Source organism: Aegilops tauschii, chromosome 3 (assembly GCF_002575655.3).
Source record: "Aegilops tauschii subsp. strangulata cultivar AL8/78 chromosome 3, Aet v6.0, whole genome shotgun sequence".
Taxonomy (NCBI): Eukaryota; Viridiplantae; Streptophyta; class Magnoliopsida; order Poales; family Poaceae; genus Aegilops; species Aegilops tauschii.
Genome location: NC_053037.3, coordinates 51,858,748 through 51,871,775, shown reverse-complemented (window position 1 = coordinate 51,871,775; position 13,028 = coordinate 51,858,748). Strand labels below are relative to the sequence as shown.

General features: G+C 46.8%; 1 protein-coding gene across 2 annotated transcripts; it reads left to right on the top strand.

Moving 5' to 3' along the window:
• Nucleotides 1–397: 397 nt before the first annotated feature.
• LOC109769378 (putative F-box protein At1g47765) lies at nt 398–11,672 on the top strand. 2 transcript variants are annotated; one of them, XM_040403430.3, is made up of 3 exons: nt 398–632; nt 725–1,960; nt 11,522–11,672. In XM_040403430.3, the coding sequence occupies exon 2, from the start codon at nt 748–750 to the stop codon at nt 1,957–1,959; it is 1,212 nt and encodes a 403-aa protein (XP_040259364.1). In that variant the 5' UTR covers nt 398–632; nt 725–747; the 3' UTR covers nt 1,960; nt 11,522–11,672. The 2 variants fall into 2 exon arrangements, with proteins under 2 accessions (XP_040259364.1, XP_073366092.1); XM_073509991.1 differs by having other exon boundaries at nt 11,326–11,672.
• The last annotated feature ends 1,356 nt before the right edge of the window (nt 11,673–13,028 follow it).

Here is a 13,028-nt window from a genome sequence, read left to right as displayed (position 1 = left end):
CGAAATAACAGCCGGCGCACTGGGGGGCGCCGGCACAAGCGAAAAACATTTTAACAATAAATAAACTATTTTGTAAGTCACGAACAGTTTTTAATTTTTTTTGGATATTTTTCCATTCATGAACATTTTTTGTTGGTGAAATTTTGTTCAATTTCATTAACCTCTTTCAATACACGAACTTTAAAAAAAATCATGAACATTTTTTGATTTTCTGAACATTTGTTTTCAAAATTTTGAACTTTTTGAATAAGAAAACATTTTTTATAATTTTAGAAACAAATTTTGAAACCACAAACATTTTCTGATTTATTAAATATTTTATTTGAAAATCCTCATTTTTTAAAAAAATTCGGAACTTTTTGAAGTCCCAAATCATTTAAAGTAGAAAAAAACAACATGACCATGAAATATTTATCTACCTTGCCGGGCCGAAGTGCGTCAATTAATTGTTATGCAACTTCTACTGGGCCATGCCCAGGCTACACCAATTCTGATGGGCTAGAGTGTTCAGCCTCCCCCATTCTCAGTCCCAAGCTACAACCCCAATCTCCAAACCCCTACCTCTGGAACCCTGACCTCGCCGCCGCCCGTCCGCTCGCACCACCGACGCCGGCGATCCCCACGCCGCCCTGGTTCTCTCTCTTTCTACGCCCGCGCGGTATCATTCGAGCTCACCATTTCCTACTCACATTATTCAGATAAGTTCTCGTGGTGCTGTTTGCAGATCTAGCATTGGCGACCTCAGCGATGGCGTCGCCGTCGTCCGAAAAGCGGGGCGAGCTGCCGCCCTCGGAGCACATCGCCGGCGAGCTGCCCCGCGACGCGCTCTACGACATCCTGCTGCGTCTCCCGGCGAAGGATGTATGCCGCCTCCGCGCCGTCAGCCCCTCGTGGCGCTCTCTCACCCTGGACCCGATCTTCGTCAAGGCCCACGCGGCCCGCCACCCGGGCCCGCTCCTCGCCACCACCTTCGCCGACGGCGAGTCCCGCGGCGTCAGCATCGTGGATCTGCTCTCCGGCGACGTCATCAAGCGGATACGCACCTCCGGCCCCGACCTGAGAGTGCCGCGCACGCGCCTCGACCGTGTCTGCCTCGTCGGAGGGCGACACCCTATGGGCGTGCCTGTCACCCTGCTTGACCCGGCCACGGGTGCTGTCATCAGCTCGTGGCAAGTCATCTCCATGAAGTATGCCGGTTTGCTGAAGACAAGAAAGGCATACATGGACTCATGCGTTTTTGGGAAAGTCCCCTCCACAGGAGTGTACAAGGCGTTCCGCTTCCTTGAAGTTCGCCCTCTGGTTAGTCCGCAGCAGCTGTGCGAGGTCATGACTCTCAACGGCCGCAGCGCTGGACGGTGGAGGGCAAGACCAGGACCTCCCGGCCGTGTCTTTTCCGATCACACGATGAAAAGCGCGGCCATCGATGGGGTCTTGTATTTCTTGATGGATTTTTCTAACATGTATCATTCGAAGGTGACCATCAAACCAGCCAGTATAGCTGCATTCAACCTGAAGACAGAAGAATGGATGCCGCCGATTGATGGTCCGGGACAAGTCAGCAGCTTATATGACGAAGAAGATGTGCTTCCTGTCTTCGAGGACCCCAGAGCCGTGGGTATTCTCTCGATAACCAATTTGAATGGGTCCTTAGTGGTGGCGCAGGTTCGTCATAGTTTACCTCAATCGATGGACCTATGGTTTCTGATGGATCGTGAGAAAGGTGTCTGGGTTAAAAAGTACAGCATAGGTTATTACCGACGTGAGGATCATTTTAGTTATCCTTTGCTGGTGTTAGATGACGAGAGGATTGTCTTTGTGATGCAATTAACGGGTCTGCTACAGGTTTATGATCCAAAAACAGAAACTTACACAGATTTGTGGCAGCTGGAAGATTTCAAGTCTATGTGTATTTACACAGGAAATCTGCTGAGTCAAGAGGCTACAGGTTTTCACTGCTGAGGTGAATACTGTATTTGTATGCACATATTTACCAGGGGTGGGACCATAAAAATGAGTTCAGCCAGTTCTGAGCGTCATTCTCAATACCCAATCAAATTTTCTGATTTTGTTAAACTTGACTTGGTAATGCCGCTTGCAGTTATGTAGCTAGTGGCTCTCCCAGCTGATGATATAACAACTAAAAATGACATCTAGTTGAATGTTGGTTTAAGGATCAATAAGTAGACCATGTAAATAATAGCTCCTCCTCACTGGAGTTTTGTGAAGAACCTTTAAAAAAGGATATACTGCCATCTTAGGAAGAAACTGGCAAATACTCTCTCCGTAACAAAATGTAAGATGTTTTTTATGCCCTATGCAAAACCAAAAAACGTGTTACATTTTGGTGCAGAGGGAGTATGCATTTGTAGGTTTATATTAATACGATTTTACCAGATTAATGTAAACTATGAGGGCTGTTTCGTTATTTTGATTCTTAAGGCTTATTTGGCTATTTTTATATGCCAAATTGGATTACAGATTTACTGGGGCCTATTTTGTATTAATCTTTATATGTACATCAAGCAGGATCTTCTAAGTCATATCTCACGAACTCCACTTTTTTTCATTCCCCCAACGATTAGCATGGCCATTAATGTATTAAGTATACCCTAAAAATAGTCTAACAGCAACAAGGCATGCATAGATTTTTACCATTTGGATGTTAGTGTGGGTTTTGGTAGTATTTTTTGTTGGGGATCGTAACAGAAATTTAAAATTTTCTACGCATCACTAAGATCAATCTATGGAGTCATCTAGCAACGAGAGATAGGAGTGCATCTACATACCCTTGTAGATCGCGAGCGGAAGCGTTCAAGAGAACGGGTTTGATGGAGTCGTACTCGTCGTGATCCAAATCACCGATGATCCTAGCGCCGAACGGACGGCACCTCCGCGTTCAACACACGTACGGAGCGGAGACGTCTCCTCCTTCTTGATCCAGCAAGGGGGAAGAAGAAGTTGATTGAGATCCAGAAGCACGACGGCGTGGTGGTGGAAGCAGCAGGATTCCAGCAGGGCTTCGCCAAGCGCTACTGGAGGAGGAAGATGTGTCACGGGAGGGAGAGGTAGGCGCCAGGGCTTAGAGTGAGGCTGCCCTCCCTCCCCTCCACTATATATAGGGGCTAGGGGGGCGCGTGCCCCCCTTGGAGATCCCATCTAGAGGGGGGCCCTCGGGGGCAACGGTCCCCTTAGGGTTTCCAACCAGGGGGGGGGGCAACGGCCCCCTAGGTTTAGGTGCCTTGGGCCCTTGGGTTTCCGGGATAGGTGGCCTCACCCGATGGACCCCCGGAACCCTTCCGGTGGTCCTGGTACAATACCGGTGACCCCCGAAACTCTCCCGGTGGCCGAAACTGGACTTCCTATATATAAATCTTTACCTCCGGACCATTCCGGAACTCCTCGTGGTGTCCGGGATCTCATCCGGGACTCCGAACAACTTTCGGTTAACCGCATACTAATATCTCTACAACTTGTCACCGAACCTTAAGTGTGTAGACCCTACGGGTTCGGGAATCATGCTGACATGACCGAGAAATCTCTCTAGCCAATAACCAACAGTGGGATCTGGATACCCATGTTGGCTCCCACACGTTCTACGATGATCTCATCGGATTAACCATGATGTCGAGGATTCAAGCAATCCCGTACACCATTCCCTTTGTCAATCAGTATGTTACTTGCCCGAGATTCGATCGTCGGTATCCCAATACCTCGTTCAATCTCGTTACCGACAAGTCACTTTACTCGTTCCGTAATGCATGATCCCGTGACTAACTACTTAGTCACATTGAGCTCATTATGATGATGCAATACCGAGTGGGCCCAGAGATACCTCTCCGTCATACGGAGTGACAAATCCCAGTCTCGATCCGTGCCAACCCAACAGACACTTTCGGAGATACCTGTAGTGCATCTTTATAGCCACCCAGTTACGTTGTGACGTTTGGTACACCCAAAGCATTCCTACGGTGTCCGGGAGTTGCACGATCTCATGGTCTAAGGAAATGATACTTGTCATTAGAAAAGCTTTAGCAAACGAACTACACGATCTAGTGCTATGCTTAGGATTGGGTCTTGTCCATCACATCATTCTCCTAATGATGTGAAATGATGTGATCCCGTTATCAATGACATCCAATGTCCATGGTCAGGAAACCGTAACCATCTATTGATCAACGAGCTAGTCAACTATGTACTCCGCTTCACATGTAGATCCCGCCACGACACTTTGCTTGCAACTGCACCAGCTGACCGCCCCACCATTCAAAATATACACGTATCCAGTTTGTGACTTAGAGTCATCCAGATCTGTGTCGAAGCTAGCATCGACGCAACCCTTTACGACGAGTTCTTCGCCACCTCCATAAACGAGAAACATATCCTTAGTCCTTTTCAGGTACTTCAGGATATTCTTGACCGCTGTCCAGTGTTCCATGCCGGGATTACTTTGGTACCTCCCTACCAAACTTACGACAAGGTTTACATTAGGTCTGGTACACAGCATGGCATACATAATAGACCCTATGGCCGAGGCATAGGGGATGACACTCATCTTTTCTCTATCTTCTGCCGTGGTCGGGCATTGAGCCGTGCTCAATCTCACACCTTGCAATACATGCAAGAACCCCTTCTTGGACTGATCCATATTGAACTTCTTCAATATCTTATCAAGGTATGTGCTTTGTGAAAGACCTATGAGGCGTCTCGATCTATCTCTAAAGATCTTGATGCCTAATATGTAAGCAGCTTCTCCAAGGACCTTCATTGAAAAACACTTATTCAAGTAAGCCTTTATGCTTTTCAAGAATTCTATATCATTTCCCATCAATAGTATGTCATCCACATATAATATGAGAAATGCTACAGAGCTCCCACTCACTTCCTTGTAAACACAGGCTTCTTCATAAGTCTGTGTAAACCCAAACGCTTTGATCATCTCATCAAAAAGCGAATGTTCCAACTTCGAGATGCCTGCACCAGCCCATAGATTGAGCGCTGGAGCTTGCATACCTTGTCAGCATTCTTAGGATCGACAAAACCTTCCGGGTGCATCATATACAATTCTTCCTTAAGGAAGCCGTTAAAGAATGCCTTTTTGACGTCCATTTGCCATATCTCATAATCGTAGAATGCGGCAATTGCTAACATGATTCGGACGGACTTCAGCTTCGTTACGGGTGAGAAGGTCTCATCGTAGTCAACTCCTTGAACTTGTCGATAACCCTTAGCGACAAGTCGAGCTTTATAGATGGTAACATTTCCATCCGCGTCCGTCTTCTTCTTAAAGATCCATTTATTTTCTATCGCTCGCCGATCATCGGGCAAGTCTGTCAAAGTCCATACTTTGTTTTCATACATGGATCCTATCTCGGATTGCATGGCTTCAAGCCATTTATTGGAATCTGGGCCCGCCATTGCTTCTTCATAGTTCGAAGGTTCACCGTTGTCCAACAACATGATTTTCATGACAGGGTTGCCGTACCACTCTGGTGCGGAACGTGTCCTTGTGGACCTACGAAGTTCAGTGGTAACTTGATCATGATCGTCATCATTAACTTTCTCTCTAGTCGGTGCAGGCACCACAGAAACATTTTCTTGTGCTGCGCTACTTTCTGGTTCGAGAGGGGTCATCTCATCAAGTTCCACTTTCCTCCCACTTCTTTCGAGAGAAACTCTTTCTCCAGAAAGGACCCGTTCTTGGCAACGAAGATCTTGCCTTCGGATCTGAGGTAGAAGGTATACCCAATGGTTTCCTTAGGGTATCCTATGAAGACGCATTTTTCGACTTGGGTTCGAGCTTTTCAGGTTGAAGTTTCTTGACATAAGCATCGCATCCCCAAACTTTAAGAAACGACAGCTTAGGTTTCTTTCCAAACCATAATTCATACGGTGTCGTCTCAACGGATTTCGACGGAGCCCTATTTAAAGTGAATGCGGCAGTCTCTAAAGCATAACCCAAGAATGATAGCGGTAGATCGGTAAGAGACATCATAGATCGCACCATATCCAATAGAGTGCGATTACGACGTTCCGACACACCATTACGCTGAGGTGTTCCAGGCGGCGTGAGTTGTTAAACAATTCCACATTTCCTTAACTGTGTGCCAAATTCGTGACTCAAATATTCTCCTCCACGATCTGATCGTAAGAATTTTATTTTCCTGTCACGTTGATTCTCAACCTCACTCTGAAATTCCTTGAACTTTTCAAAGGTCTCAGACTTGTGTTTCATTAAGTAGACATACCCATATCTACTCAAGTCATCAGTGAGGGTGAGAACATAACGATAGCCACCGCGAGCCTCAACGCTCATTGGACCGCACACATCAGTATGCATGATTTCCAATAAGTTGGTTGCTCGCTCCATTGTTCCGGAGAACGGAGTCTTGATCATTTTGCCCATGAGGCATGGTTCGCACGTGTCAAATGATTCATAATCCAGAGACTACAAAAGTCCATCTGCATGGAGTTTGTTTATGCGTTTGACACCAATGTGGCCAAGGCGGCAGTGCCACAAGTATGTGGTATTATCATTATCAACCTTACATTTCTTGGTATTCACACTATGAATATGTGTAACATCACGTTCTAGATTCATTAAGAATAAACCATTGACCAGCGGGACATGACCATAAAACACATCTCTCATATAAATAGAACAACCATTATTCTCGGATTTAAATGAGTAGCCATCTCGCATCAAACGAGATCCAGATACAATGTTCATGCTCAAAGCTGGCACTAAATAACAATTATTGAGGTTTAAAACTAATCCCGTAGGTAAATGTAGAGGTAGCGTGCCGACGACGATCACATCGACCTTGGAACCATTCCCGACGCGCATCGTCACCTCGTCCTTCGCCAGTCTCCGCTTATTCCGCAGCTCCTGCTTTGAGTTACAAATATGAGCAACCGCACCGGTATCAAATACCCAGGAGCTACTACGAGCGCTGGTTAGGTACACATCAATAACATGTATATCACATATACCTTTGGCATTGCCGTCCTTCTTATCCGCTAAGTACTTGGGGCAGTTCCGCTTCCAGTGACCGTTTTTCTTGCAATAAAAGCACTCAGTCTCAGGCTTGGGTCCATTCTTTGTCTTCTTCCCGGCAGCTTGCTTACCGGGCGCGGCAACTCCCTTGCCGTCTTTCTTGAAGTTCTTCTTACCCTTGCCTTTCTTGAACTTAGTGGTTTTATTCACCATCAACACCTGATGTTCCTTTTTGATCACCACCTCCGCTGATTTCAGCATTGAATATACCTCAGGAATGGTCTTTTCCATCCCCTGCATATTGAAGTTCATCACAGAGCTCTTGTACTAGGTGGGAGCGACTGAAGGATTCTGTCAACGACCGCATCATCCGGGAGATTAACTCCCAGCTGAGATAAGCGGTTGTGCAACCCAGACATTTTGAGTATGTGCTCGCTGACAGAACTATTCTCCTCCATCTTACAACTGTAGAACTTGTCGGAGACTTCATATCTCTCGACCCGGGCATGAGCTTGGAAAACCATTTTCAGCTCTTGGAACATCTCATATGCTCCGTGCTGCTCGAAACGCTTTTGGAGCCCCGGTTCTAAGCTGTAAAGCATGCCGCACTGAACCAGGGAGTAATCAACACATGTTTGCCAGGCGTTCATAACGTCTTGGTTTGCTGGGACGGGTGCTTCACCTAGCGGTGCTTCAAGCACATATGCTTTCTTGGCAGCTATGAGGATGATCCTCAAGTTCCGGACCCAGTCCGTATAGTTGCTACCATCGTCTTTCAGCTTGGTTTTCTTTAGGAACGAGTTGAAGTTGAGGTTGACATTAGCGTGGGCCATTTGATCTACAAGACATATTGTAAAGATTTTAGACTAAGTTCATGATAATTAAGTTTATCTAATCAAATTATTAATGAACTCCCACTCAGACAGACATCCCTCTAGTCATCTAAGTGATACATGATCCGAGTCAACTAGGCCATGTCCAATCATCACGTGAGACGGACTAGTCATCATTGGTGAACATCTTCATGTTGATCGTATCTGCTATACGACTCATGTTCGACCTTTCGGTCTCTTGTGTTCCGAGGCCATGTCTGTACATGCTAGGCTCGTCAAGTCAACCTAAGTGTATTGCGTGTGTAAATCTGGCTTACACCCATTGTATGCGAACGTTAGAACCTATCACACCCGATCATCACGTGGTGCTTCGGAACAACGAACCTTCGCAACGGTGCACAGTTAGGGGAAACACTTTCTTGAAATTTTAGCGAGGGATCATCTTATTTATGCTACAGTCGTTCTAAGCAAATAAGATGTAAAACATGATAAACATCACATGCAATCAAATAGTGACATGATATGACCAATATCATTTTGCTCCTTTTGATCTCCATCTTCGAGGCGCCATGATCATCATCGTCACCGGCATGACACCATGATCTCCATCATCGTGTCTTCATGAAGTTGTCTCGCCAACTATTACTTCTACTACTATGGCTAACGGTTAGCAATAAAGTAAAGTAATTACATGACGTTTCAGTTGACACGCAGGTCATAAATAAATTAAGACAACTCCTAGGCTCCTGCCGGTTGTCATACTCATCGACATGCAAGTCGTGATTCCTATTACAAGAACATGATCAATCTCATACATCACATATATCATTCATCACATTCTTCTGGCCATATCACATCACATGACACATGCTGCAAAAACAAGTTAGACGTTCTCTAATTGTTGTTGCAAAGTTTTTACGTGGCTGCTATAGGTTTCTAGCAAGAACGTTTCTTACCTACGCCAAACCACAACGTGATATGCCAATTTCTATTTACCCTTCATAAGGACCCTTTTCATCGAATCCGATCCGACTAAAGTGGGAGAGACAGACACCCGCTAGCCACCTTATGCAACTAGTGCATGTCAGTCGGTGAAACCCGTCTCACGTAAGCGTACGTGTAAGGTCGGTCCGGGCCGCTTCATCTCACGATGCCGCCGAATCAAGATAAGACTAGTAACGGCAAGTAATTTGACAAAATCGACGCCCACAACAACTTGTGTTCTACTCGTGCATAGAAACTACGCATAGACCTAGCTCATGATGCCACTGTTGGGGATCGTAACAGAAATTTAAAATTTTCTACGCATCACCAAGATCAATCTATGGAGTCATCTAGCAACGAGAGAGAGAGGAGTGCATCTACATACCCTTATAGATCACGAGCGGAAGCGTTCAAGAGAACGGGGTTGATGGAGTCGTACTCGTCATGATCCAAATCACCGATGATCCTAGCGCCGAACGGACGGCACCTCCTTCTTGATCACGAGCGGAAGCGTTCAACACACGTATGGAGCGGAGACGTCTCCTCCTTCTTGATCCAGCAAGGGGGAAGGAGAAGTTGATGGAGATCCAGCAGCACGACGGCGTGGTGGTGAAAGCAGCGGGATTCCAGCAAGGCTTCGCCAAGCGCTACTGGAGGAGGAAGAGGTGTCACAGGAGGGAGAGGGAGGCGCCAGGGCTTAGGGTGCGGCTGCCCTCCCTCCCCTCCACCATATATAGGGGCTATCCCATCTAGAGGGGGGTGGTGGCCCCTCGGGGGCAACGGCCCCTTAGGGTTTCCAACCAGGGGGGCAACGGCCCCCTAGGGTTTCCAACCCTAGGCGCCTTGGGCCCTTAGGTGGGGCGCACCAGCCCAACAGGGGCTTGTTCCCACGCCACTTCAGCCCATGGGGCCCTCTGGGATAGGTGGCCCCACCCGGTGGACCCCCGGGACCCTTCCGGTGGCCCCAGTACAATACCGGTGACCCCCGAAACTCTCCCGGTGGCCGAAACTGGACTTCCTATATATAAATCTTTACCTTCGGACCATTCCGAAACTCCTCGTGACGTCCGGGATCTCATCGGGGACTCCGAACAACTTTCGGTTAACCGCATACTAATATCTCTACAACTTGTCACCGAACCTTAAGTGTGTAGACCCTACGGGTTCGGAAATCATGCAGACATGACCGAGACACCTCTCTAGCCAATAACCAACAGCGGGATCTGGATACCCATGTTGGCTCCCACACGTTCCACGATGGTCTCATCGGATGAAACATGATGTCGAGGATTCAAGCAATCCCGTACACCATTCCCTTTGTCAATCGGTACGTTACTTGCCCGAGATTCGATCGTCGGTATCCCAATACCTCGTTCAATCTCGTTACCGGCAAGTCACTTTACTCGTTCCGTAATGCATGATCCCGTGACTAACTACTTAGTCACATTGAGCTCATTATGATGATGCAATACCGAGTGGGCCCAGAGATACCTCTCCGTCATGCAGAGTGACAAATCCCAGTCTCGATCCGTGCCAACCCAACAGACACTTTCGGAGATACCTGTAGTGCATCTTTATAGCCACCCAGTTACGTTGTGACGTTTGGTACACCCAAAGCATTCCTACGGTGTCCGGGAGTTGCACGATCTCATGGTCTAAGGAAATGATACTTGTCATTAGAAAAACTTTAGCAAACGAACTACACGATCTAGTGCTATGCTTAGGATTGAGTCTTGTCCATCACATCATTAGAATGATGTGATCCCGTTATCAATGACATCCAATGTCCATGGTCAGGAAACCGTAACCATCTATTGATCAACGAGCTAGTCAACTAGAGGCTCACTAGGGACATGTTATAGTCTATGTGTTCACACATGTATTACGATTTCCGGATAACACAATTATAGCATGAACAATAAACAATTATGATGAACAAGGAAATATAATAATAACCATTTTATTATTGGCTCTAGGGCATATATCCAACATTTTCTCCCAATCAAACTAAGTAGCACGGGCACGGCGAACGTTTCTTCAGCCATTCTTTTGTATTGCTGTATTGTCAACTTATTATATGCTCTTGTTTACTGACACAAGCTGGCAAACAGGCAAGCTGGTCAACAAAGAGCGTTTCAATTTTTTGCTTTTTCTTTTTGCTCATTTAAGCTTGAGGGGCAACATAGTTATTTTGTTATAGATAATTTTGAAGAGTATTTTTGTAGGCTAACAGAATGTGACATACTAATAAGAGTGCCAGCAGTTTCACCAGGCGCTAAGGATGGTGTGTTTTAGACCCGACGAGTGGTATTCTATTGAAACAGTACCTTACGATTTATACGAGCAAATTTTGCCATGAGTTATCTTTTTTCGTCTAATAATAGTAATAACATAACGCTGTCCTAGTAACTGATACACCGAGTGCTTTGGTTAAGGCTGTGTTTGGCACTGCGGTGGATTATGATGTCCTATTTGGTTGAACCGATTTTACATGTCTTGTCATTTTTGTGTCAGCTTTGGGTGTCATCTTCAGAGAAGGAGCTGAAAATCGCGTTTGGAATTTTAATGCATTGTAATCCTTTGCTGGTCAATGATCCTCTGTATGCTGCTGAGTTCTTATCCCCACCACGGCGTAGCACACAAGTATATCGCTGGCTTCACTCTCTGTTTGCTTGATGTCTGATAATGTATCTGCTCTTTGCGGTTACAGGCCAAGCATTCTACAATGTGCATCATCCAAAGAGGCGACACTCCTTTTCCTGATGACGACGTCACGCGCTGCTAATTTGTTGATGAAGCCAGTTTGCTCAGTTGTGTTGTGTGAGCCTTCTCGCGAATCCTTTTACCGTCTGTAGAATCTACTTTGCTAGTATGTTTCGCTTGCATGTGTGGATGGGCCATGTGTGACATTGTCCTGGAGGACTCTTAATCATGTATGCATCGAATTGTCATTTATCCTTTGTCTTTTCTGAAAACAAGACTGACTGTTTGGCTTTGTGACTCTAATTTCAAACACATGATCTGCAAGTCTTTTTCTTTTGGCAGATTATGAATTTGACAAATTTTATAACTTTCTGGACTAGTTCCTATCTAGGAGCTGCGGCCGCTCTTACATATAATACCATGAAAGTTGGAGATTGATCCCTTCTCTATTGGAATGCAGTGGAAATTCCATGCTGTCATTTTTACGGAAACCACTGTCTTAAGTTCCATTGTTGAAACGCACCAGACATGTCTTCACAATTATTGTTGTATAATCCAATAGGATAGACGCATCAAGGTTGCTTGATGACCTGCGTGTTTGCTAGCTGGTCAGGCTGTAGAACTTTGAGGCCTGTTTGTAAGGAATAAATTGCAAGAAACAATCGCATTGAGAACACCTCGCCTTATCTATTTTTTTTTGCAAAAACCACTGATTGGTAGACTTTGACGCTTTGAGCACGTTTACGACAGATAGGTCCCGCTCGTCAGGAGCCGATGGGGCAAAATTATGCCACGTGGGCACTTTGACTAGTCAAAAACGCGACGAGGAGTCTGCTGCCCAGCTGCGTTGACTCGGCAATGCAGCTCACTCGCAATTTCGTGCCGGTGCCAGAGATGCCGCCCTTGCCGTGGAATTCCATGCTGGTGTCGGAGATGCCGTCCTCGCTGCATCATCAGAGAGATCCCGCCCGCGTCATCGAATCCTGTCGCTGTCTACCCATGTAGGAGAAGAGCAGCAGCTTCGCCGCTGAAAATGGAGGAGAGGAGTAGCCGCTCCGTCGCTGCCCATGGAGAGGAGCAGGGAGCTCCACCGCTGCCCTCGTCCCTCGCGCTCGTTGGTCTCTCCGATCACCAGCCATGAAGGAGAGGAGCACCATCTTAGTCAGGTCGTGGCTCATTAGATGCAGTGGTGGATGAGAGTAAGATTCTCGCCGCACATCCTCTCTCGCCGCCAGCCTGTTGCCTGTGGGAGAAAGGAGGAGGAGCGCCCGGGGCAAGATCCAAGGGACGGGGAAGGCCAAGATGAAGGTGTGGACGCACTCCTTCGGGCGCCATCGTGCTGGAGATGGAGAAGAGGTGAGGAGGTCGTTGGCTTGATGCCCGTCAGAGAGGGGGCAGCGCGCCTCGGCACCAGGAAGGCGGAGTCGCCAGGGCGCCTCGCTGGGTAGGGGCAGCCGGCACAGAGGGAATAGAGGGCGGCGATGGCTTGATTGGGGAATGGGGATTGAGCAAGA